At 30.2% G+C, this 27,893-nt stretch overlaps 1 protein-coding gene across 2 annotated transcripts in view; it reads right to left on the bottom strand.

The window, feature by feature from the left end:
- LOC142332862 (protein takeout-like) overlaps positions 1–27,893 on the bottom strand; it is a 54,188-nt gene that overhangs the window by 6,886 nt on the left and 19,409 nt on the right. For both annotated transcript variants that reach the window (XM_075379538.1, XM_075379537.1), the window contains exon 2: positions 17,584–17,676. In XM_075379538.1, coding sequence (XP_075235653.1) covers positions 17,584–17,676 — 93 coding nt within the window. The remainder of the gene's footprint in view (positions 1–17,583; positions 17,677–27,893) is intronic.

Genomic DNA, 27,893 nt, shown 5'->3' with positions numbered 1-27,893 from the left:
GATTGAGGAATTGTGGTACTCCTTAATCCGGTACACATGGTTTCACGAACTTTCAAAAATGTAATTCTTTTATTTGTGGTGGATATGAAATCTGGTTGAAGATTATGTCATTAGTTTTGTGCAATAATTTGGTTGTTGACACAATTTTTTTAAAATAAGGTTTCTTTTAATTTATAACGAAAAGTTTCATAATTGGGTTAATAAAACATATTTTAATCTGATATATAAAAAATTCATGTGACTGCTATGAATTTATGAATATGTTTGCTCTGTAATTTTTAATTATTAGAGAAAATTGGTGTAAACATGTGTATCAAACATTTTAAAAATTCCTTAATCCGATCTTCAGGTATAAATTTTTCTTTAAAAGCATAATATGGTGGACAGAAGGAAAACTATTCGGAATTCTATTATTTTTTTTTTTTAAGAATGCTGCACATTTTAATAAGTAGAGTCTAGAAATCTTTACCTAGATATACTTTTTTGTTACAACCAGTATAACCTTGTATATAACAGTAATAAAATAAAAACAAGCTTTGGTCATATTGACATTCTTTTTTGATTATCAAGGTATGATCAATCACGAATATGCTCCTCAAGGACAAATGTCAATAAAGAGTGGTAAATAACTGTTTTTAATTGGCTAAGAAGTGCTTTCGTTGCAAGAGACTACAGCTTTGCGAAAATGGTTATTGAAGAATTCATCACAACAATGCTCCAGCATATGCGTCACAACTTATCCAGAAATGTTTGGCAAAACACAGGATCAAATGACTTCAGCAGGTTCCATACTCACCATATGTGTGACTACCTGGAATTTTTGGCTCTTTTATAAAATTAAAACTCCATTTTAAGGAAAGAAATTTGAAGATGAAGAAATCAGATGAAATCCGACAAGAGGACTTAGGCCTTCACTAAAAATTACTTTGAAAAATGCTTCCTATTATGGAAACATTGCTAGGATAAATGTTTTACATCAGAGAACACGTCATTGAACTAAACCGGTTAAGTTTTTTTGAGCCGAGGTCGGATACTTTTTAATCATATCACAAATAAGTGCATAGCTTCCTTATTTATTTCCATTGTGTTATTTATTTTTGGATTTAATAGAAAGAATTAATTTAAAGGATTTTTTATTTCACTTCTTTCATTTTCTTTATCTCCCTCTTATGTGTCATAAAATTTAAGGACGTCGATCAACTTGTTCCTAATCCACAGTAGCCAGTCTTTTCAAAACAAACTCTATACTTTTCATGATGATCTTTTTACCTTTTTTTTTCTACTTCCTCTTAGCTCTTTCTCAAATTTGTCTTGCCTTTGTAATTTATTTAGGTAACTTTGTGTCTGACAACCATAGGTAGGAGCTCATCTGAATTTCTTTAACTAATGGACTTTATCCAACTTTCCATGCGCTTTAATATTTTCTTCTGTAGTCCTGTCTTAAACTCGTTCAAAATTGTTTAAATAGCTTTGATTAATTAAAAAAGTGAAGTAATACTTATATTAAAGTAATTATAAAAAGTTTGTGACATTCAATTAATTCAATTTTGTTTATAAAAGATACCTGTTTACTCTTTTTTTAAATTTTATTCTTAAATTAAACTTCATGTAATAACTGGTGATATGGAGCCAACTGAAAATCATAATTTTTTATTTACAGTTTATGATGCGACTCATCCATAATAATTAAAATAATTTAATTTTCTTTCTTTTTTGTAAAAAACTGTTTGTTTGCTTTTAACCTATTAATTTACTTGGAGAGAACGTTTGCATAAACTGGAATCTGAAAACCATAATTTTGGATAATCTATGGATGATGGCTTTACTTGGTGAATTTACAATAATTTTGTGTTTATATCTTTATGGGTGGCTCACTTACTTATTTATATATCCCTTATTTATAGAAATCCCTTTGATTATTCTTCTCTAAATTCTTAAAATATCTATAAATTATTCATATTGTATTTATGAACGCTAAGAAAAGTTTCTCTGACTTTTATTGAAATTTAAATTATTTTCATTGTTATTTAAAGTTTTTTGTATTATGTATCCATTATATTACAGAACCAAAAATGTTTTCAATGACCTTTTTTGTTTCTGTGTTTTTTTTTTTAGTACATTATAATATATTTTATGATCTACATTATTATTTATTCTTATTGTACTTTATGGTAATACATATGTATAATTGACCTTAAAGATGGTTTTTGTTTATATTAGCTGTTTATAACTATTTTTTTTTTTTTTTTAATATATTTCTCTGTAATACAACAGAAAAATAAATGACGTCTTTCAATGAGCGTTTATTATAATACTATTTTCTAATATTTACATGTTTCAAGGTAAGGAAAGTGTTTGCAAGTCATCCTCTTAAACTTTTATATTATTATTACCATATTTGCTAATGAAATAATCATTTATTAAATTGACAAAGTTTTTTTTTTCTTTGACTTTGTGTGTATTTATATCACCTCAAACATTTTGAAACCTTTCTAAATATAATTGAAAGGTTAGTTTTTATGTACTTATATAGCTTAATCATAAAGAGTGGTCGAAAATTGTATTATTTAAATTTATATTGGTTTAAAAACATCTACTTTCGTAAAGTTTGCGTTATTAATTATTTCTCAGATGTTAATATCGTCCAAGATTTGATTTGAATGTTTTATAAAACCAGGAAACGTAAAAAAATATGAGTTCCTTTAGAATAAAAATGTGTTAAAGTAAGAAGGAAACATATGACTGTTATTAATCAATTTACTCGCATACGACGAGCACCTTTTTTTAAAAAAATCAATCAGAAATTTATAGGTGCGCGTGATATGTAAAGATTTCCAAATGAGGGTCGTAAATGAGAGTAAAGTAACAAATCGTAGCCTGAATTCTAATTACCTTTGATTTCTCTTCGGTTATGTAGGCTATATCATAATTATCTGTTTATAAATAAACTTTTCCCATAACCATTTTTGTTTATCTCCGCATTTCCGGTTATTACAAAATGTTTATTATTCATTATCCTGTATTTTTATATCGGGCAGAAGTCGTCTTAACTAAACATATGAGTAATTTTGCTTTAGTCAATTGAAGATAGGTTATATGTTCAGTTTACATTTATACTAAATTTTTCCAGTTTGCATTTTAAACGCGCTAATAAAAATTAGTTCTGTAAAACGTTTGCATTCATTTACTGTTGGCGAAAAACTAAAAGTTATTCGCTTAGCTGAGGAAATCGATAATCGTGCAGCAGGCCGTAAATATATTTCGTAATAGTCTGTAAGAGATTAACCCACCGGGTCGGTCTAGTGGTGAACGCGTCTTCCCAAATCAGCTGATTTGGAAGCCGAGAGTTCCAGCGTTCAAGTCCTAGTAAAGCCAGTTATTTTTACATGGATTTGAATGCTAAATCGTGGATACCGGTGTTCTTTGGTGGTTGGGGTTTTCAATTAGCCACACATCTCAGGATTGGTCGAACTGAGAATGTACAAAGACTACACTTCATTTACACTCATACATATCATCCTCATAAATCCTCTGAAGTATTATCTAAATGGTAGTTACCGGAGGCTAAACAGAAAAAAGAAAAAAGTCTATAAGAGATTGGTGAAGAAAAAAAGAGAAGCTTATGAATATCAGTAAAAGTAGAAGAATATTGCTTGGTAATCGAAGTTTCCTCAAGCAGATCAGTTGTTTTATTACATTCAAGATATACGCGAGCAAGGATTTTCTGTTTCAACATAGATTGCACAATTAAAAGCCGCAAAAATTGCGAGGGGCCTTCAAATACCGAATTTTAAAACAAGTTGAGAGTGAGTAAATCATTTTGTGAATAGGTATGAATTATCTATAAGAATACATACATCTATTTGTCAACTTTTTCCGGATACCTTTGAGGAAAAATTATGATTTTTCCACAAAGAATTTCTTTGAGGAAGTAACTGCATTCCAGAGAAATGTAATTCAGTTAAAAGAAAATAACTTTTTAATGGGACTTATGAAAAACTGCGATCTAAAGTCATGTTTGCGGTATTTGCAGATGGAAAAAAACTTTCGCCATTTATTGTATTTAAAAGAAAAACCTTCCACCGGTTGAAAATTATCTGCTGGTGTCAATGTGTTTATCAAGAAAAAGGATGAACGGATAACGCGCTAGTTTTAGAACGGGTAAAATGTGTGTGGGAACTGCGACCTGGTGCTCTTTTATAACTGAAAATTATGTTAGTTTCCCTGAATGTGTAACAGACAGTCTGAAAAAAAGACTTTAAGAAAGTAAAGCGGTGCAAATTTGTATTCCTACTAGAATGACGTTATTACTCCAGCCGTTTTATAATGGGCCTTTCAGAGCTCATTTGGAACATTTTTATATAAAGTGGATGGTGACTACAGTCCATGAAACGTCTCCTACAAGAAGATTGAAAAAGCCGAGTTTGACATTAATATGCGAGTGAATCTTGGGTGCATGAGATCTTCAAACGATTTGGTTGTGAAGAGCTTCATGAAATGCTGCGTTTCTAATAGTCTAGATGGAAGTGAAAACTGCCGTATGGGATGATGAAGACCATCACGTCCCTTCTGAAGTTGAAGGTTTAAACAGCGATGAAGATTAAAAAATCTGATTCCTTTTAAATTACTATTAAAATCCTATTAAATTACATATACACATTTCTTTAAAATGAAAAGTACATAAAATTTTATTTCATTAATAATTTCTGATATTTTTTAAGTTTTTTTTTTTGTTACTATTGAATTATTATCTATCATAAAATTCTTTTTACAATTGGAGATTAATAATTATTAATAAATCGATATATTTAAATAAATTAAAAAAAAAGTTAAAAAAAAAGGAGATGAAGTCTGATTCAAACCGATCTGCTCTTGTAAGTTCCAAATATATCGTTAATTAAACTTTAATTTGACTATAACTCTGGAACCAATGAAAATAAGTACCACTTATAACATATAGTTGAAACGCTCTCAATGAGTGCTTATTCCTGTAGTTAAGGAAAAGTGAAAAATCAAAACTTATTTCGGATTTTGGGCTTTTTTGGACAATTTTGGTTCAATCGATTGCATTTAAAAGAGAAGATGCACAACTAGATGTTACAACAGTCCTAAATCCAAAATTTTAACATCCTACGGCTAGTCGTTTTTGAGTTATGCGAGATACATACGTACAGACGTTACGCCGAAACTAGTGAAAATGGATTCAGGGTTGGTAGAGAATTTTGTTTATTTTATCAATTGCAGGCTAATCACTCATTTGCAGTTGTTAGTAACAACTGTTACGCTTAACTGTTAATGCTTATGAAGCATTAGTATTTTATTTCATTAACAACTTGTGATATTTTTTCTTTTCTTTCTTTTTTTGATTCAATTATTATTTATCGTAAAATTCTTTTTACAATCGGAGGTTAATAATTATTAATAAATCGATATATTTAAATAAAAAAACAAGTTAAAAAAAAGGAGACGAAGTCGGATTCTCCTCGATGTGTCTTCTCCTTGTAAGATCCAAATATTTTATTAATTAAAATTTCATTTGGCTGTGACTCTGGAACCAATGAAAATAAGTACCACTTATGATATATTGTTGAAAAGCTCTCACTGAGAGCTTATTACTGCAGTTAAGAAAAAGTCCAAACAACAAATTTTTTTGGATTTTGAGCTTTTAGCAACATACGGCCCGCGGGGCGGATCCGGCCCGTGTAATGAATTTATGCTGCCCGCGAAAAATTTTTCAATATTAGCCTTTTTTTAATAAGAAATTGAATAATAGGAAATACGGAAATTTAAAAAATTAACACGCCATATTAGTTTTTTTGTTAACTTTTTATACTAAATTACTTACATTTATTCATATACGAATTCCATAATAAATTTTTTTATTTAAATGAATTGTTTTTGTATTTACCATTTTTTAATTTTTTTTTAATTTTTCGGTCCGTAAAAAAACCTTCCAATTCGGCCCGTAGGCAAACCTTTTGGCCACGTCTGTGCTAATGAAAGAGTACATTTTGTAGTGTATGAAAAATGTCAAGCTTAATCATGATTCAAACCCAGAATCATGTTATTAAATGAGAAAAAACAGACCTGATTACAAATAAAATTTGAATAGGTAAAAATTTTCAACTAATGAGATTACCTTTGACTATTGCGTGTAGATAAATTGAAAAAAGAATGCAAGTAATTGCACATTAGAATACATTATGAAATATTTTTATGTAATCTGACTCGTTCAAAAATAGGGTTCAATTTTTTCTTAATTTTAATTATTTTAATATGAAAAAGTGTTTTGTACATTTCTTGTGTATGGAATTTACCTGTATTTAGAACATGTTCCAATTAGAATAAGTTCTACCGTATCAGTAGAAATGAGAAAGAATTTCAACTTCTGTTGGAAATTCATTGACTTAGTATTAATTAGTTATTTTAAAGATATATTAATTTCGTTTAATTCATGTATTTTTCATATAGGAGTTATACCTTAACTGCTTCAAACAATCAAAAAGAGTTTTTATTCCCATTTGCTTGTTTCTACAAAAAAAAATACATATAATTTTTTATAATCTGTTATAACCAATGATAAACGGAGGATTAAATAAAGTGTAAAATATATTTTGTAAAATGTTTTACAAAATACAATTTAAAAATACAAAAAATATAAATTTTTAAAATACAATTTTAAAAATAAAATATTTTATTTTTTTCAAGGATCAATTAATTCTATACCAGACTGAAAAAAAATTATCACAGATCCATAACAATGATATATAGTATTAGTTTCCTTTTTAATTCGTGTAGGAATTATAAATTACGAGGACACTTTACTAGAAAATACCATCAATGTCGATAAATATAATCATTACATCAGTACGCCACCAACTGTATTGTGTGTTCTGTTGTATGTGTGAACTGCTAACGGTGCTAAACAACATTATATAACATCTTAACAATCAATTTATTTAGAAGATCTCGCATTCTGTAATGTTATACTCTTTAAACAATCAAATATATATAAATAAAAATGTAAATGTTCGTTTATTCAAAATCTTAAATTTCCGAAAGTTCTTAACCGATTGCTTTGAAATTTTGAGACAACATTGCATTCTAATACTTTCTTTTTCGTGTTTAGCCTCCGGGAATTACCGTTCAGGTATTACTTCAGAGAATGAATGAGGATGATATGTGTGGGTGTAAATGAAGTGTAGTCTTGTACAGTCTCAGTTCGACCATTCCTGAGATGTGTGGTTAATTGAAACCCAACCACCAAAGAATACCGGTATCCACGATCTTCAGAGTGATTTTTTAGTCCTGTTACCCAATTGTTAATGTCTGATGATTTTTTTCTAAGAAAGGGAAATTTTGTTTTGTGACACGACGTTGGTAGCGCTACTCAACCGGTATAGATACGGCAGTGTGAGTTGATTCTCCTTGAGCTGTATAAAATTTTGTGCCGTTTCCGGTCGTGTTACGAACATAATGTCTTTTACTATAGAACAACGAGTTTTCATTCTTGAACAATATTTTGCTACGAAATCGTACGCGAGTGTAAAAGAATCATTTGAAATTAAATTTGTTGGTGTTTCTCCGCCAGAAAAAATGTCAGTTTCTAGACTAGCAAACCGATTTCGAGAGACAGGTAGTGTTTGCGACCGAAAACGTAGCGGCGGTCGACCGACTCGCTTGACAGATGACGTTTTAGAGAATGTGAAAATAAGATTGCTCAATTCTCTACGGAAAAGTTTACAAAAACTTTCTACGCAAGTCGGTTTGTCATATTCGAGTGTTCAGAAAGATGCTTAAACAATTGAAATTGTATCCGTATCACGTACGATTAGTCCAAGAGCTTCAGCTCACCACTACGTTTTCTGTAGTGTTGAAATCCGTGTAAAAATAACTGACTACTAGGACTTGAATGCTGGAACTCTTGACTTCCAAATCAGCTGATTTAGGGAAGACGCGTTCACCACTAGACCAATCCGATGGGTTTGCATTCGAATACACGCGTGTTTTTATATACCTAAGATGTCACATCTGGACAGGTAAAAACATGCTTTTTTTTTTTTAAAACAGCGCTATCTGTTGGACGTAAAAACAACACACGCTATACTAAATATTTTACGATTCCATTTCTATGTTTCCGATGTGTGTCTGCTATAGACTAAAATAATATTGGACCGATTAACGCGCGGGGAAATACGGAGAAAGGGAAAAATCGAAAAAGGTAAAAGGGAAGAAGGGGAAAATAAAAAAGAAATAGGGGAAAAGGGGAAAAGCGAGGAAGGGGAAAGGAAAAGGGCGATGAGGAGAGGGGATGGGATTGGAAGGGAAGTGAAATATGGTAAAAATGAAAATAGGAAAAGTAAAATTGGAAAATCAAAATGAAGCAAAAGAAAGTGGGAAAGGGAAAGGTTAAAAAGTTCCGTAATGTTCATTTTGTTAATGTTTTATCAAATTTTCAATTGTGTTCATTTAATCTATATATATATATATATATATATATATATATATATATATATATATATATATATATATATATATATATATATATATATATATAATATATATATATATACACGCACACACACGAAGCATTGCCGGGTCTGCTAGAGATATTTATCAAATAAAAAAATTAACGAGTTAAATTTGAAGGCTAATTACAAAGTTTTTTAACTACTATTTGCAAAGATTGTTTAAAAAAATATGCACTGAGGCATGGAGAACTTTGAATGTAATTTACGTTTAACATTGTGTAATTAATTTATAAAATAATAAATTTTGTCCATGAATATTCTGATCAATCTTTTTAAATATGCATAAATTGCTTTGTTTTTTTTTTTTTTTTTTTTTTTGTTGTGAAACCAACGTTCATGACTATCGAATTAAGTTTTATTGTTTATTATAATTAAAGAACTAAATATTTTATTCAGATCAGTATATACAATTATGGTGTGTGTAAGTTGTCCTTGAAAACGAGAATATTAAATTAATAATGTTTTACAAACCTTAATTAATGACCTTTTATAATTAATTTTATACGATTAGGTTTAATTGATTATAATTGTAATTTGTATTGTTATGTTATAATATTTCTCTTTGAGAATTGTATGATTAATTACTTTTTGTTATCTATCATTAAATTTAAACGTCATTAGACAGCGTACATTAGAGGTAATTAATGTAAATTATTTTTAGCATATTTTTTCTCATTTTTGTTTTCGTTACATGATAATTAAGAAATCTGAATTATAATTATAATTAACGCTTTTATTATAGAATTATTTCTTTATTTCAATAATGTTTTGCTTATGTTTTTAAAACGTATTGTTTTTCTACGTTAATTATATTTTAACTATCAAAATATCTTTTTTCATAATTTATGTCTGTGTTAGATACAGATGTTTATTAAAAATGAATTTATGTTTACATAATGAATGTACTACATGTTTATTTGAGAAATAATAATCTTATGTTTTAAAATATTAAATAATAATATTTTTTTTTATAATGAGTAAAATTAACTTTCTTAGATTCTTCATAATTAAATCACATGTTGACACGTTTCGGATATATTCAATTTTTAAAATTTTAATTACGAAAAAGCTAAGACAAGTAGATAAATGTACTCGATATAAAAATTATGATGACATAAATTTTAATCGTTTAAGAATCTTCTTTTTTAAATATATGGATTTTAGATATCTAACTTTATTTGTTGAGTTGTGCTAATCCTGTAGTTTTTAATTACACATTGGAACAATATATTTTACATTAATGATAATAGTAATATTTTTGTTGCCCTTAGAGTGGAATTTTTTGGTGTCTTATTATTTGATAATATATTATTGGACAATAAAATTGATTTTTTAAAATAAAATCGAAACAATTTTTTTCTTTGAAATTACTTCTGAACATTCTAAGTTTGTCACCATTATTTATAATTTGTTATGTCTTATGTAATTATATTATAATTATAACATAACATTGTTGTCCTAAGCAAACTTAGGCGGAACAAAGAGAACTGGTACAAAACCTTGGATTTCAGACGATATAGTGCAGCTGATATAAGAACGTAGAAAATAAAAGAATGCTAATGATGAAGAAAGTAAAAGGATCTATTGACAATTAAGAAATACTATAAACAGCAAGTGCAAACTAGCAAAAGAAGAGTGGATTAAAGAAAAGTGTTCATCAGAAGTGGAAAGGGAAATGAACATTGGTAAAATAGACAGAGCATACAGGAAAGTTAAGGAAAATTTTGGGGTACGTAAATTAAAATCTAATAATATATTAAACAAAGATGGTACACCGATACATAATATGAAAAGCAAAGTCAATAGGTGGGTGGAATATATTGAAGAGTTATACGAAAGAAATGAATTAGAAAATGGTGTTGTAGAGGAAGAAGAGGAAGTCGAAGAGGATGAAAAGGGAAAAACAATACTGAGATCTGATTTTAAGAGAGCGTTAAATTTGAATGGCAGAAAGGCTCCTGGAATAGACGGAATACCTGTAGAATTACTGCACAGTGCAGGAGAGGAAGTGATTGACAGATTATACAAACCCGTGTGTAGTATTTATGAAAAAGGGGAAGTTTCATCAAACTTCAAAAAGAGTATTGTAGTCATGATACCAAAGAAAGCAAGGGCAGATAAATGTGAAGAATACAGAACAAGTAGCTTAACTAGCCATGTATCAGAAATCTTAACTAGAATTCTGTACAGAAGAATTGAGAGGAGAGTGGAAGAAATGTTAGAAGAAGACCAATTTGGTTTCAGGAAAAGTATAGGGACAAGGGAAGCAATTTTAGGCCTCAGATTAATAGTAGAAGGAAGATTAAAGAAAAACAAACCAACATACTTGGCATTTATAGGCCTAGAAAAGGCATTCGATAACGTGGACTGGAATAAAATTTTCAGCATTTTTAAAAAATTAGGGTTCAAATACAGAGATAGAAGAACAATTGCTAACATGTACAGGAATCAAACAGCAACAGTAAAAATTGAAGAACATAAGAAAGAAGCCGTAATAAGAAAGGGAGTCCGACAAGGATGTTCCCTATCTCCGTTACTTTTTAATCTTTACATAGAACTAGCAGTTAATGATGTTAAAGTATTTAGATCCAGAGTAAAAGTACCAGGTAAAAGATAAAGATGCTACGATTTGATGATGTTATAGTTCTAGCTGAGAAGAGTAAAGAGGGTTTAGAAGGAACAATGAATGGCATTGATGAAGTCCTAAGCAAGAACTACCGCATGAAAATAAACAAGAACAAAATGAAAGTAATCAAATGTAGTAGAAATAACGAAGATGAACCACTGAATGTAAAAATAGGAGGAGAAAAGATTATGGAGGTAGAAGAATTTTATTTAGGAAGTAGAATTACTAAAGATGGATGAAGCAGGAGTGATATAAAATGCTGAATAGCATAGGCGAAACGAGCTTTCAGTCAGAAATATTTGGCTTATATCAAAAATTAATTTAAACATCAGAAAAACATTTTTGTGAAACTTGGACGATCGGAGTACCCAAGAAGAAAATATTAGAAGCTTTTGAAATGCAGTGCTATAGGACAATGTTAAAAATTAGACGGGTGGATAAAGTGACAGATGAAGAGATATTGCCAAAAATTGATGAAGAATGAAACACTTGGAAAAATATAGTTAAAAGAAGAGACAGACTTATAGGCCACATATTAAGGCATCCTGGAATAATCGCTTTAATATTACAGGGACAGAAAGAAGGAAAAAATTGTGCAGGCAAGCAACGTTTGGAATATGTAAAACAAGTTGTTAGGGATGTAGGATGTAGGGGGTATACCGAAAGAAACGACTAGCACTAGATAGGGAATCTTGGAGAGCTGCATAAAATCAGTGAAATGACTGAAGACAAAAATATAAAAATAAATAAAAAATAAATATTCTAAATTTTCATGTGTGAATAGAGCTCCATTTGCTAAAAAAAAAAGAAAAAAAATAATAATAAAAAGGGAGCTCTGTACAATACTTTAGTCTATGAGAAACTGCTTCATTATGAATTCACTGCCATATGTTTTCATCATCGTATGTTCATTATTTTCAACATTTAGTCTCCCCACTATCTCCGTCCCCGTTCTTTTCTATTCTTAGATAATGCTAGCACTAGTAATTTCCATTTCCTTTTAGATCATTTTTAATTTTTTACTCTTTCCTGTCTTACATTCATTGCACTTTTTATTACTTCTTCTTGCATTGTTTTAATTAACTCTTCTTTCAAATATCCCAAGTAGTTACATTGCATTTTTTAATTAGTTCTCCTAAAGCATACTCCTATTCTTGCTACTTTTCTCATTATTATTATTATTATTTTTCATTCACATTTCTTGTAAATTCTAATTCAATCTTTACTACATAATAACTTTTTATTTCTATTAAATATTTCCTTAGCCGTTATTTGTTTTTCTAATTTTCTCTTTGTACTTAAAATTACTTTCTTTTCTGAAGAAATATGACAGTATTAAACTGTCAATGAGACTTTAAATAACACCTAATACTTATTAAAAGAAAATCCTGAAAATTTGTTACATCATTTTTAAATATGTATAAATAATTTTCATAATGTTTTGTAAACTTTTTTTTATTGATTTTATTTAGAAACGAAAGAAAAAATAAAACGAATCAGAATTAATGGAAAATCCATACATTATATCCTCCGCTTTGCAGATGATATTGTGTTACTGGCAGAATCAGCAAGAGGAATGGAGATTATGTTAGAAACACTATCTAAAGTACTAAATTAATAAGTAGAAGACAAAGATTATGACTGTAGGAAAAACAAAGGAAGGTACTGTTGAAGAGAAGGATGACAGTTTTAGTTATTTGGGAAGCACCATCACTAGTGATAGTAAATGTGCCACTGAAGTAAAAAGAAGAATAGCACTGGCAAAATGAGCTTTCCATGGTAAAAAGAATATACTGACTGATAATCATATGAGTATGCAAATAAGGAAACAGTTCACTAAATCTTATGTCTGGAGTGTTGTAACTTATGGGTGTGAAACATAAGATGCTTGGGAAAGCAGAAAGAAGAAGACTGGAAGCAATGGAAATGTAGATTTGGAGGAGGATAACATGAACAAACTGGGTGGGTAGGAAAAGAAATGTCAAGTGTTAGCAGAAGTGATTGAGAGGAGGTCCTTCCTAAATGTTATACGATGAAGAAGTAGAGAGAACTTGACAGGACATGTAGTAAGACATGACTAGTTCTTAAGGAATATATTTGAGGGCAAGGTTTTCGGTAAAAAACCTAGAGGTAGACCAAGATCAACCATCATCAATAATGTTAAAGAAGAGATGGGCCGCCTTGGTTCATATAATGACTTGAAGAGAGCTGGAGATGAGAGTGACGTGGCTAAATCGACAAGGTGTAGCCTTTAGTGAATGATGATCATATTTAGTATAGATATTTAGTATTGTCATATATAAAGATATTTTTCGTTTACAGAAGGTAAAGGAAATAATTCATATAAACATCATCTGAAAATGCATTTTTTATGGAGTTATGGCTAGCGAAAAATTTCGCCCGTACTTCAGTTCCACCGGTGAAATGAAGTTATATTGAAATTTTTAAGGCGTTATATAAGGAGTAAACTTTTTTTATGTTTGTTGCTCTGAAAAATCGAATAAAACAGGTCCCAGAACTGTATCGCCCTTAGTTTTCCTGATATCGAACAAAAATATTTCGTGACAAAAATACTTTTTTTTAGGTTTGAAGAACAACAATAAATTTGTTAAATGATTGATAAATGTGTAAATTTCATTATCAAAATGTGTAGAGAATTTAATTTTTAGAAAATTTATGTAATAAATTCTATGAAAAAAAACGTTTATTTAAAAAAAAAAAACAGATTAGAACAGAGTTTAAGAGAAAAATGTTATGGATTATAAAAATTAAAAATAGCTGTTTTTAGTACAATAAATTTAAATATTTGAAAAATTAAGTTGGCAACATTAACTGTATGCTTTAAAATTAATTTGACTACTCATTGTTTTTGTAATAATGTAGTTATGTGTTTTTTTCTGTTTAACCTCCGGGTCCGCATTAAGCATTAGTGCACAGAGGATGAGATGATTGAATTGTAGCGTGTGTGAAAAGTTTTTTTTTCGCCATTTTTTTTGGTGAAAAACGCGCCACGGAGGCCAGCTGTATGGCGTGGAGGTTACCTGTCGTGGAGTTTACCGTGGTCATGTAGTTATGTGTTAGTAGTAATAAATATTACGCAGTTTAGTTGTTTTTTTATATAATTTTGAGTGTGTTTAATTATTTTTGAGAATCAAGTTATGGTAGAATTTTTGTGTTGTAATCTAAACTGTACCTACATTTTTCCAATTGAATCTGAAAGTGAAATTCCTTTTTTAAATATTCTTCAATACGACAAATTTAGTTCTACAATGAACATGCGAAGAATTTCCACATGACTAAATATTCTACAAAATACGGTATGGAGGTCATTACATGCCTACGGACTGCGTTATTTTCAGAAAGTTCAGCACCTCCAGCTTGTGACCGTACCAGACGACTGCAGTTTTGTGAATGGTTTAACAATAATTCCGTTCACAGTATTTTTAGATGAAGCTACGTTTACCCGTAATGGCATAAACAACGCACAGAATTCACATCGGTGGTCTGAAAAACCCCACATGTTGTAGTTGAATCAAATTTTCAGCAACGATTTTCGGTGAACGTTTGGTCGACAAACAATTAGTAGGCTCTTTCATACTAGAACGTGTCACGAGGAAAATGTATCTGAAATTTTTAAACAATGAATTTCTGAAATTTCGCATTGGTGAAACGAAGTGTATTATAAACTTGGAGTACAACACATTTCACTGAGGACTTTAACCATTTATATATTTTCTATTTTTTATAATCAAATTTGTATTTTGTAGAAAAATTATACACCTCTGATGCAGATTTTACTATGGTTTCCCTTGAATTGTCCAGGTAAATCCTAGTGTAATTGCTTCTTTCTCTCACTCACTGTTTGTGTGTGTGTGTGTGTTTTATTTTTTTATCCGTAGAGTAGTGAACTTGTTTATGATCTACAATGTAGAATTTGAATAAAATATTATATATTTATAAATATTATATTAAAAGATATATATATTTAAATTTAGTTTTTAATGTATAAATATGTGAAACTGATTGTATTAATTTTAACTGTAAGATATATAATATTTATATTACATGTACACATGCACACACGCATACACACATATAACCTACACATATCATGTATATGAACAATATACAAGCTTCTATAATTGTTTATTTGTATCCCTCCCTCTCCATATTCACGCTCTCCCTTTTGTAAGTGTGTGCATCAAACCACTGGAACTTCTAAGTGAAATTTACTATTATGCAATAACCTACCTTCTGCTCATTAATAACTGCGTGCTAAAATGCTTCTTGATCATTTGCCAGTTTCATAACTACTTGTTTATATATTCTTGCATACATACATATATATATATGCACACACACACATGTTTAGTTTTATTCAATATTATACAGCTTGTGTAGTGCAAATATTATATAAAGTGAAAGCAAATTGTATATACTTTAAATTAGAAATGTGATTGAACTTTCTTGTATTTTTTTACATTTTGATTTTTAGTAACGCATTTTCTTTCTTTTTATTTTAATAAAATTAAAATAGTACTAAAGGAAGAAAACATTAATAAAATAAAATTAGAAAATAGAATAAAATTTCCATTTTTATTTTAAAATGAAATTAAATTTCAATTTTATTTAAACTTTCTACTAATTACATTAGAAAAGAATTAATGATGAAAACAAAAGTACAATTTTAGTTTTTTTTTTGCCAGTCATTTGACTTGGTTGATGCAACTCTCCAAGATTCCCTATCTAGTGATAATTGTTTAATTTCAGTATACCCCCTACATCCTACATCCCTAACAATTTGTTTTACATATTCCAAACGTGGCCCGCCCACACAATTTTTTCCTTCTACCTGTCCTTCCAATATCAAAGCGACTATTCCAGGATGTCTTAATATGTGGCCTATAGGTCTGTCTCATCTTTTAACATCAATATCTTTCCAAATGCTTCTTTCTTCATAATTTTGCCGCAATACCTCTTCATCTGTCACTTTATAGGACAATGCTTTTTAACATTGTCCTATAGCACCTTTAGCATTGTCCTATAACAAAAGCTTCTAGCTTTTGAAATGAAGCCATGCCATTCATTGTTTCTTCTAAATCCTTTTTACTCTCGGCTAGAATTACTATATCTTAGCAAAATCGTAGCATCTTATTCTTTTCACCTTGTACTGTTACTCCGAATCTAAATTGTTCTTTAACATCATTAACTGCTAGTTCCATATAAAGATTAAAAAGTAACCGGGATAGGGAACATCCTTGTCAGATTCCATTTCTTATTACGGCTCTTTAGAGAATATTTTAAGAGTAAAAATGAATCTCGCTTACTTATTGTAAGTTGTATCATGTCTGTTTATTTTGATGAAATTTTGAAATTAATTAAATCACTAATTTCTTAAAAATATCTGTATCATTATTATTATTATAATCTATCTAAATGTTATCTTCTTTCTGAAATTTATTCACTGATTATTATATAATATGAATGTAAAATTTATTAAATATTCTGTACTTGCTTAAAATTTAAGTAACTAATGCAGTGCTATGTCATTTAATATTTACTTTTACAGTAATTAATATTATTATTAATTTTGATATTTTTTGTTGTAAATAAGGGTGCCCATTACCTCTGGTTCTCTTTAAGACTTATATTAATTTTGTTCTTTGATACAGGTTAAAAAATGTATTAAGATACCTCCTGATTGGAGGTGGTAAGAATATTTACTATTTTATCTATAGATGATCAGGTGGTATTGGCTGAGGATAAGCAAATATAAAATACATGATAAGAAAGCCTATTGATTATTATGATAAGGAGGTAAATATTAAAAAACAATATATATGATAGCTGGAGGTAGAGGACAAGATACTGGTACAATAATTAAATGAAAAATATTTTGTAAAACATTGATAAAGGTAAAATGATCCCCAAGCTCTAAAATTTTATTTTATGGAATATTAAAAATATAAAATTATACAAAAAAGGAAAATTCTTTTTATTTTGTTATAGTCGTTCCACATATGGATCCGAAGAATGAATTCCCCCTCTAAAATTTAAAGTTAGAGTGACTGCTACGAAGATTAATTTAGAACAGAAGTGGTTTACCTTTGATCAAATAAGAAATAATAATAATTCTTAAGAAAATGAATAGCAAATCTCTTTTCGTGGATGAAATGGAAGAAAGAAGACAACAGATGTTTTACAGTCATCTGAGATGTATGAATGAGAGTAGGAAATTTGATCCAGGATTCTTACTAGATGGTAAAAGAAGGGTCGACCAATAAGAGGCTGAATGAATGATATTGTGCTATAGCGAAGGAAGACTGCAAGATGAAGACACTTAAAGTAAGTAGAGGTTGATAATGTTGAGTTGTACTACAAACTTCTGAAGAAAAAAATTGAAAATACTACTAATTTTTTACTTACTTTTGCTTAGTTTTCCCATAAGTAGTTGCAGTGCATTTCTGATACATTTGTTAAACTCTGGTGAATTTCTTTGGCATGGTTCCAAATAAGTTGCTGTAACATAAATTAAAATAATTAGTACACATGTAACAAAACAAAAAAAAAATTAGTTTACTATTTAAAATGTTTGCTTCTCCAATTACTAGTTGTAATTTATTGCTCATGTTACTGTAGAATTAAGACAGTACATATAATTTATTGTTTTACTACAGGATGAGAATATTAATTTGTTTTCTTTACCCTATATATCCCAGTTTATCCTATGTCTGTAACGCATATAAAGTACCTGATGTATACTAACCACCAAATTTATGTTGCTTTCTCCGATAAGGTTAATAATATACAATAGCCATTCATTGTAGTGAACTGAGTGGTTATGTCGTCTGCAGAGTTAAATGTTGCCTGGATTTCTGTGGGTTAACAGACACACTGAGGTCCAGGGAGCAGAAGTCTCTAGCTAGATGGGAAGGGCTCGCCCTGACCGGCTAAACATCCCCTGACCTTTGTGGGAAATGCAAATAACCACAGCGCAGGCAAAGCCGCAGCAGGGGAGTTAGTTATAATATATATTTTTAAATAGCAAGTTGTGGTTTTTGTTAATTTTTACAAAAATGTAAATTTCAAAATTCTAGTCAGTTTATCTTCATAAAAACAGAAATTGATACATAGTTACTAATAATAATTTTAGAAAGTTGTTTAAAAAGTAGGTTTAGCTTTAAAAAAATGTTGAAAATTGTTTACGAACTAAATGATTTTTTGTCCTTGGGTAAATCATTAAAGTTAGAGGGTTAATGAACTTTTTGATCACGTAGTATAGATTAATATGCTTTTATTCGGACTCTGGCTATTTTATGAATATGTGTGTGTGTTTGACATTATCTTTCCGTTAACCTGTATAACGCAATACCGATATAAAATTAAATGTAAATTATTATGTTCACAATACATTTATACAGGTTAGATTACTTTCACCGATGTTTTAATGTTTTATATACTTCAAAGGGACATACATCAACTAATTTCACGGTTCAGTTAAATGCTTTCTCCTCTTATTTTATATGTTTCTTTGGTAATTTATATGTATAATTATTACAATTGTAATAAAAAAAAACCTGTTATTAAATGAGTTATTTACTAGTCATAAAGTAATTTATTTTTTAAAAAAGTAAAACATTTTTTTCTATTTACTGTTGAATAAATGATTGTTTGACTGAGTGAAGCGAGTTATTGTTTTAACTTAAACTTTTGGTACTTCATTTGTTTGTGAAAGATACGGCCAAATATATTTTCTAATTTTTGTAAAGTTTTGCATTAAGGTTTCTTAAAATTAAGTAGAGTGATGTAAATGCAATAAACATTTTTGGGAAAATTTTCTGTTTAAAAATTGATTTCTTATACAGAAGGTCTACGGTGAGGTGAGGTGGAGGGGACGTTTTTGTTGCTAAGCCACTGCTGCTGCAGATTTCCTTCCATATATACTTAAATTTTTAGGTTTACAGTCTGATGTTTAAGACCATTTTACTTCTTTTGTAGAATATTTTGTCATTTTCATTACATTATTAATTACTTGATCTTCATTTTATCTTTGGACACCTTATTTTCAAAAAATAAGATGGGGATATTATGAAAGTACTTAAACAGTCATCAGTCAGTGATGTAATATACAATTTTGGGATTGGCCGAGCAAACTAGATGGTCAAAATTAATTGTTAAGATGTAACCTGACTGATTTTATTTGTTTTGAGGTTATACTATAACGATTAAAACTTATTAAAAATAAGTAATTTTATTGCTCTTAAGATATAAATCTATAAGAAAATTTGTTCCATTTGACCCAAAATACTTGTATTTAAAATATTTATCCTTCAAACAAAGTTATTTTGTAAAACAATTCCAGATTATTTATTTTAAGATAAATTATAGTAACATAATAATTGCATCCACTTTAAAAATGTTCTTAAACAGTCTGCACCATAATAAAATCTTTATTTTTACATTCTTTGCTTTATTTCAGAAAAAAAAACTATCATCTGTCAAATGCTTGCAAATACAATGTTGAAAAAGTTTGTTCTGTTCTACAGAACTTGTTTGAGTATTACTCCCTGGGACTGAAAGTATTACCAAGAGATGATAAATGAGCTTGCACCTATTTCTATATTATACAGATCACTTAGACCTAATTACATCATAACAATCATCTACCTATTGTTGAATGGGATCATGCTTCCTTGCAGTACTAATATACTGATAAATATTATGTTGATTGTCGTCTTAATAGTCCATAGACTACACTCCTATATCCACATATCAGTTTTGAACTTCAAAACAAGCACTTTTCATCCATTGCATATCCAGTTGCCAAAAACCACTGCACCAGCTTTATGTTAATGTGAAGTATCGCTTCATATTTCTATTGGGATTTGAAACTAAGAGGAATGGGTTTTTCTGGGTTCATTTAGGCTTCAAGCACACTAACCCTATTTTGGTGCAGTCATGCAGCTCCAACATAACCTAAAATTGCAACTCTGCTGAGGAGCAATCAAACACAGGGACCTGACTCAATTTGAGGTTATTGTTGCTTATCATTATGGTGGAGTGTGGTAGAGTCTGCTTTTCATCCGTTAAGTCCTGGTTTTGAATCCCAGTCAGGCTTGGTATTTATCCCATTCTATAGAAAATCATCTATTAACAGTGGTATTGCACGGCTAGCCTATAATTATTATTTGTTTTTATAAAATTGATTTTAAGTGTTTTTTTACTAACATGGTCATCACAAACTAATAAACGTTAATCTAAAAAAAAAAAAATTACAAACATCTCAAACTTATAAAAAAAATCTGATTAATTAAGCTTTTTTGCATCGTCTTTTTTTATTAATTGAAATATACTGCTGCTGCTTATCAACTCATGCCCAAAAAATAAGTGATATTCAGTTCTACAAAAGGTGATTCTTTCATTGTGTTTCACCGCATAATGAACATCATTACTCTAACAGAAAGAAATTTTCATTGGTACTTCATGTCCTTAGATCTTTTCAAATATCATATCCAATTGAAAACATCGGACATAAACTGTTCAAAAACAAACAGTTAACCTTATTTCTGTCTAGAAATGACACATTAAAGCATCAATATATGAAGATTGAAGAATATTCACACTTTCTATACTTCCATTGATAATGTATACTATGATGTGTATTAAATATGCACCGGAAATAATAAAATACTTTTTTTAACAAGTTTTTTTTTAATAATTGGAGAAACTGATTTTTTGTAGCTGACCTAATGAAACTGGATCAATCAGGCCTTGATTTAAGGACTTCCAGTTTGTGAAGACTATAAGATTGTTGTTTACTGTTTATTTAAACATATAGATCTTTTCCTTTTGTAATTGACCTATGATTAGAATTAATACAAATAATTGAGATTTTTAGTTGTAATCTGTTGATTAAAGTGATTTTTTTTTTTAAATAACTATTCCAAATTTATTAAAAAGTTTTAATTAAGTTATTCATGAATTAATTTTAAAATGTTTTACTTCTTTACCCCAAAGCAAAATATTTGTGAAAGTTTTGATTTAGGCTATCTAATTTTTTAGCATTATCTAAATAGAATGACATAAAATGCCAAAATCTATTTTAATCTTGAATTAAATCTATGTTTTTTTATAAATATCAGTTTATAAAAATTTTATTAATGTAATAATTTAAAAAAATAAAAAACCTTGTGTATTTTTTATTCTAATGTGTACGCACTCGCATGCACATATACCATATCTGAATGATCTGAGCTGCAGAGAGGCATGGAAAGTGTTGTTGATGTTTGAAGGACAGCAACATTTTAACTCGATGAAAAATATAGTCTTTAATTCAGCTGGCTGTGTTCAGATTAGTTTAATACTGGGTTATTTAGTAAGGCGATGTACGTAGAAGATGTTACCTTGGATGGTTCTTGTTTTCACCTCCCCCCCCTCTTTTTTTATAATATAGACACTTTTTCGTTAGTAAAATTTACACGTTATTACATGTAGCAGTAAATTATTATTTATGTATGTACTGACTAGTAAACTGAGTTGGGCAATTAAAATAAAGTAATTCAGTTTTGCTTCATTTAATTTTATTATTATTATTCTATAATAAATTTTTATTGTATTTTTTATTTTTAGGCTTCTTTATATTTGTTAGATATTTCAACATGTGTTTTCTACAATATTTTTTTAACATGTTTTTTTAAAATTTAAATTAATTTTTCTGTATAAGGGGAGAAAATATTATAATTTATTATGAAAATGTTTTGTTAACCTATATTTTGTTTTTCCTTTACTGTTTACCTTTACCTTTTTTGGTACTATATATATATATATATATATTTATATTTTATTGCCCATAATTCTTTTGTCTAATCTAACTGTAAATGAACAGATTTAAAATAAAACTTATAGTTAATTTTTACAATCGCTCTCCTCTCCCACTACTCATTTTCTGTCTCGTTTTCTCTCTTTCTTAAAAGAATATGTAAATATATACTATGTAAAGAAACAATGTCTTTCGTTTGTTGAACATAAAATTGGAAAAATTGAGAGAGAATGGAACTTGCTGGGTTCCTACTATGCCTGTAAAGTTTAGCAGGAACATCTTTATTATTCTATATACTAAAAAAAATAGAAGTGTAGATCTTATAAAAATTACATCATTCGGTAAATACAACCGACGTAGGATTGGTTATAAGTTTGATTATTTAGTTATCAAAAGGGTGTGAGTGTGTACGTGCCTGCAAAGTATTGCATGACTTTCCCTATTCATATTGAAAATTAAATAGAGTTAGTCACTTCTTAAAAACAAAAAAATATATTTTTTAGAAGTGAGAAATAAATTTTAAGAAAGATTTTTCTAAAAATATTCGTATATAATTTAAGCTTAATAAATATTTTTAAATAAAGTTTTCACTAAATCTAACAACCCTTTCATTAAAGGCTAAAATAAGAAAAGTAGAATTTAAAAATCTTTTCTGCATTTTAGATCCTATGAGGATGATATGTATGAATGAAGTGTAGCCTTTTACAGTCTCAGGTCGACCATTCCAGAGATGTGTGATTGATGGAAACCCACACCGGTATCCACGATTTAGTATTCAAATCTGTATAAAAGTGATTGCCTTTACTAGGATTTGAACGCTGAAACTCTTCAGTTCGAAATCAGCAGATTTACGATGACGAGTTTAACCACTAGACCAACCCGGTGGGTAAATCCAAGGTCTATAACTAAAAAATCTGTTGTGGATAACCCATGATTTCCTTGTACGCCTATTAAATTATATACACACATTTTGTTTTTTTTTTATATTATTGAATTATTATAAATCGTAAATTTGTTTTTACAATCGGAGGTTAATAATTATTAATAAATCAATACATTTAAATTAGAAAAAGAAGGAAATGAAGTCTGATTCGAATCGACGTGTCTTCCTTTTCCTTGTAAGATCAAAATATTTCATTAATTAAAATTTCATTTGGCTATAACTCTCTCTTTTTCCTGTTTAGCCTCCGGTAACTACCGTTTAGATAATACTTCCGGAGGATGATATGTACGAGTGTAAATGAAGTGTAGTCTTGTTCATTCTCAGTTCGACTATTCCTGAGATGTGTGGTTAATTAAAAAACCCAACCACCAAAGTACACCGGTATCCATGATCTAGTATTCAAATCCGTTTAAAAATAACTGACTTTACTCTAGGACTTGAACGCTGGAACTCTCGGCTTCCAAATCAGCTGATTTGGGAAGACGCGTTCACCACTAGACCAACCCGGCCGGTTGGCTATAACTCTGGAACCAATGAAAATAAGTAGCACTTATGATATATCGTTGAAAAGCTCTCAATGAGGGCTTATTACTGTCGTCAAGAAGAGTCCAAAATCCAAATTTGTTTTGAATTTTGGGCACTTTTGGTTCAGTTGATTGCAATCAAAAGGGAGATGCACAACTAGATGTTACATCCTAAGGCTAATCGTTTTTGACTTATGAGAGATACATACGAACAGACGTCACGCCGAAACTAGTGAAAATGGATTCAGGGGTGGTCAAAATGTTCTGGAGTTCATTAAATGTTATTTTTTATTCCATTTCATTAACTGTATCAATTTTCAATTCAAACGATTGGAAGGTACAATGAAACGAAAAAATTAAATAAGTCGTTTGTACAAACAACACAAAAACAAATATTAATGATTTGAAATTTGGCAGATGAATTATAAATATATAATGTTACAAGATTTAAAATAACTTGGTTACAGGTTTTACAGACTTTTAGAAGAAAAGTGCGGTCTATTTTCGGTCGTATCGAGGGAATGGGGGATGGAAATGAATTTTTTCTACGTTTTGATGTATGAGGAAAACGAAAATATCATTAAATTAAACTGGGTTTCCTTATCTACTATATACATAAAAGAACATGTTCTAACCGACTGACTAATTCATCAACACCCAGAAAAGATTGCTCAAGATTAATCGATGAAACCTTGTATACATGTTATTCTGAATGTAAAGTTCACATTAAGAGAGAAATTTTTTGGAATTGCGAGTTTAAAAGATAAAAACGCAGTAACAATGAAATTCACTGTTTTTTTAATTTCTCTGTAATAAATGAAGATATCAATTTGATTTTTAGTATGCATAATATTCATGTGAATATCTAAAAACAATTTCTAGATTTTTCGAAATTCAACCTTGAAAGAGGTAAAGGAAGGTAAACAAAATCTGAACAATGATTGAAAATTTTCTTCATTTCAGACTATAATAAACGAAGTACTCATCAGATTAGGTCTTTCAAATACTCTTCAGATAAATATCTGAAATCCATTTTCAGGGTTTTTTGAATTTTGATTTTTTTAAAGAGGTGTGACGGTGTATGGCGTGCCGGCTCAACCAACACAATTACTATATGTGTGACATGACTCTGGTTATTTGATTCTTTTTTTTGTCTTCAGTCATTTGACTGGTTTCATGCAGCTCTCCAACATTCCGTATCTAGTGCCAATCGTTTCATTTCGGTATACTCCCTACGTCTTACATAATTTGTTTTACATATTCCAAATTTTGCCTGCGAACACAATTTTTCTCATCTACTTGTCCCTTCAATATCAAAGCGACTATTCCAGGTTGCCTTAATATGTGGCCTATAAGTCTGTCTCTTCTTTTAACCATATTTTACCAAATGCTTCCTTCTTCATAATTTTGCCGCGATACTCTTCATCTGTCACTTTATCCACCCGTCTGATTTTTAACATTGTCCTATAGCGCCGCATTTCAAAAGCTTCTAATCTGTTCTTCTCAGGTACTCCGATCGTCCAAGTTTTACTTCCATACAAAGCGACACTCCAAACATACACTTTTAAAAATGTTTTCCTGACGTTTAAATTAATTTTTGATATAAACCAAATATTTCTGACTGAAAGCTTGTTTCGCCTGTGCTATTCGGCATTTTATATCGCTCCTGCTTCGTCCATCTTTAGTAATTCTACTTTTCAAATAACAAAATTCTTCTACCTCCGTAATTTTTTCTCTTCCTATTTTTATATTCAGTGGTCATCTTCAATATTTCTAGTATATTTCATTACTTTCGTTTTAGATTACTCAAAGTTTCGGATCCTATTCTGATCAAACTGTTGCTCTGATGAATTTGCAATACACTGATATTTTAAAAAAATTGAACAGGCTTTAATTTATCTTTATCATTATTATTCTCACAAGCATGAATTTAATGAATACAGAGGAGTTCAAGCGGAAGAGCCCTCTGACTAGAAAGTAAGAGCGAGCGAAGCATGCCCTAACCTGATAACATCTTACCGTGACTGAAAACGCAAATAACAATGTAATGCGGGCGAAGCCGCGACGGGTCTGCTAGTATATCTATATATATAAAACTACAAGTCATGAATAATTCGTAATCAACATCCAGCAAAAACTATAAAGATAAATTTAGAAAATTTGTATCCGCGTTCTTCTTGCGATGTAAGTGGACACTAAGAAAGAATTTTTTTGAAATTCCGAGTTAATTTGGAGTGACGATAAAATTTACTGTTTTTTGTAATTTCTCGGTAACATGTGAAAATATCAACTTTATTTTTATTGCGTGTAATCTTTATGTGAATATCTAAAAAAAAAATTTCTAGATTTTTCTAAATTTGACCTTGAAAGAAGTGAAGCAAGATTTCGACGAATTATTGCACATTTTTCTCGATTTTCGACTGCACTAAACGAGATTTTCAGTAGATTTTGACTTGAAAATACTCTTTAAATATTTAATAACCATTTCCTTTTTTTTTATCTCAGTTTTTTTAAGTTGTGCATCGATGTTTGGTACGGCGGCTCAACCAACACAGTGAATGCCTTTGTTACTGTGCATTATGTGCGACGCGACGGACTGCACATGGCACGGAGGAGGTGGTGTGCCGACCGGAATCCTCACAAGGTGGGTATCTCTTCCCCTACGAGGTCAGGATGTTTTAAAAAAACGGTCTCTATTATTTTTCAGTTTTACTTTTTAAAAAAATCTTAAATAAAGGAGTTTGAAATATTTTCTAAAAGTGTTTTTAACAAAAGCAAAAGTGTATTGACTAATTTTTGTGTATACTTCATGTAATTTGAAGATTGAAACACGTTTCGATTTCTCTTTTTTTGTTTACTAATTTTATATTAATTCTCTTTTTTTTTATTACCATGATCTATGCGAGATTCATGGTACGTAACCTATCAGTCGAATTTTGAAGTACTCGCTTATCCATCGCTCTGAAATTTTGTCTACAGGTTTACTCCTGATGTCAACATATTTTAGCAACATTTTCAAGTCGCTAAGATGCCCAGTTGCTAAATAAAAAAAATGCCCGTTGAACTTATGCAACCTCGTTTACTTGCATATTTTTTTGTAAAAGATAACATAACCTGTTTCGGTAAGTTTGAATCTAAAATTCGCACACGTTTGAATTCCTCGACGAAATCTGAAGTTGAACCTGCCTAGTGCGATTACGCACCGTCATGTTGTAGCCGGCAGTGTCTGTCTTCCTCTTCAAAGAGTGCGATGAACTGAAATAAAATATCCTGATACCGTTCTGCATTAATGGTGTACTCGAAAAAAATAGGACCGACTATTTTCTTCCGCGATATCGCGCACCACACGCCCGACTTCTGCGGGTGTAATTGTTTTTCGTGATAAACGAGGGGATTTTCAGCGCTCCAAATTCTACTGTTTTGGCTGTTTACGTAGCCGTCCAAATGAAACCGTGCTTCATCTGTGAAAAATAACGAATCCATAACGTTAATTTCCTCACGCAGAAAGAGGCGGAACCGTTGACAATATTGTAGCCGTTTTTCTTTGTCGGGCTCAATAAGTCGATGAACCGTTTGAATGCGATAAGGTCGTAATTGTAATCGTTTGGTCGCCCGATAAAAAGCTGATTTAGAGAAATTAATTTCAGCAGACAAACTTCTGATCGATTTATTTGGCGAGGCGAGTAATCGGTCTTTGATTTCAGTGACTGTATCTGTATTCAACAGTGACGCAGATCTTTTGTGTTATTAACAGAACCGGTCTCTAAATTTTGCGACTGACGTTAATACTGATGTTTTGTTAGGAGCTGGTTTATCCGGGTACTTATGGCGAAACAAATCTTGCACTGCAACCGCTGATTTCGTACTGAAGTACGACTCAACAATGAAAACACGTTCATCTAGCGAAAACACCATCTTGTCTCTAGCAATACACTGAACGTTATGATTGCATTGTTGTTACTATCGGTAGTGTTCTACTGTAACAGTAGAGTAAGCTTGACTTTTGAAATTTCATGGATGAGTGATTGATGGGTTGCGTTTTATATGGGACACCTGTATATTTGGGTGTGCAGATGCTATTATAAATTCTATACAGTACCGACCGAAGTTATGGGAAAATTTATTACTTTTTAACCGGATCCGAATTTTCGGTCGAAAATCGCAAATATCTCGAAAACAGTCGGTCGAAGCGTTCTGAAACATTTTTTCGACCTTCCTCGATCATACGCCATTCGCTTGCAGTGGTAATCGTCGGATGATAATATTTTCAAGTGCCCCCGGAGCGCCGTTTGGAAATTGGTGAGGAGGTGCGATGGGGTGCCACCGTAGTATCTCGGGAACCGCTCGTCCGATTTTCACAATTCAAACGGCGTATGTATCAGCAGGTCGAGCGCTAATTATTTAACGCATCGGGAACACTCTTGATGACCGGATCTTGGTTATTAGGAAA

This window comes from Lycorma delicatula, chromosome 12 (genome assembly GCF_047948215.1).
Source record: "Lycorma delicatula isolate Av1 chromosome 12, ASM4794821v1, whole genome shotgun sequence".
Taxonomy (NCBI): Eukaryota; Metazoa; Arthropoda; class Insecta; order Hemiptera; family Fulgoridae; genus Lycorma; species Lycorma delicatula.
The sequence above is the reverse complement of the archived record's forward strand: the minus strand, read 5'-3'. Positions and strand labels throughout refer to the sequence as shown.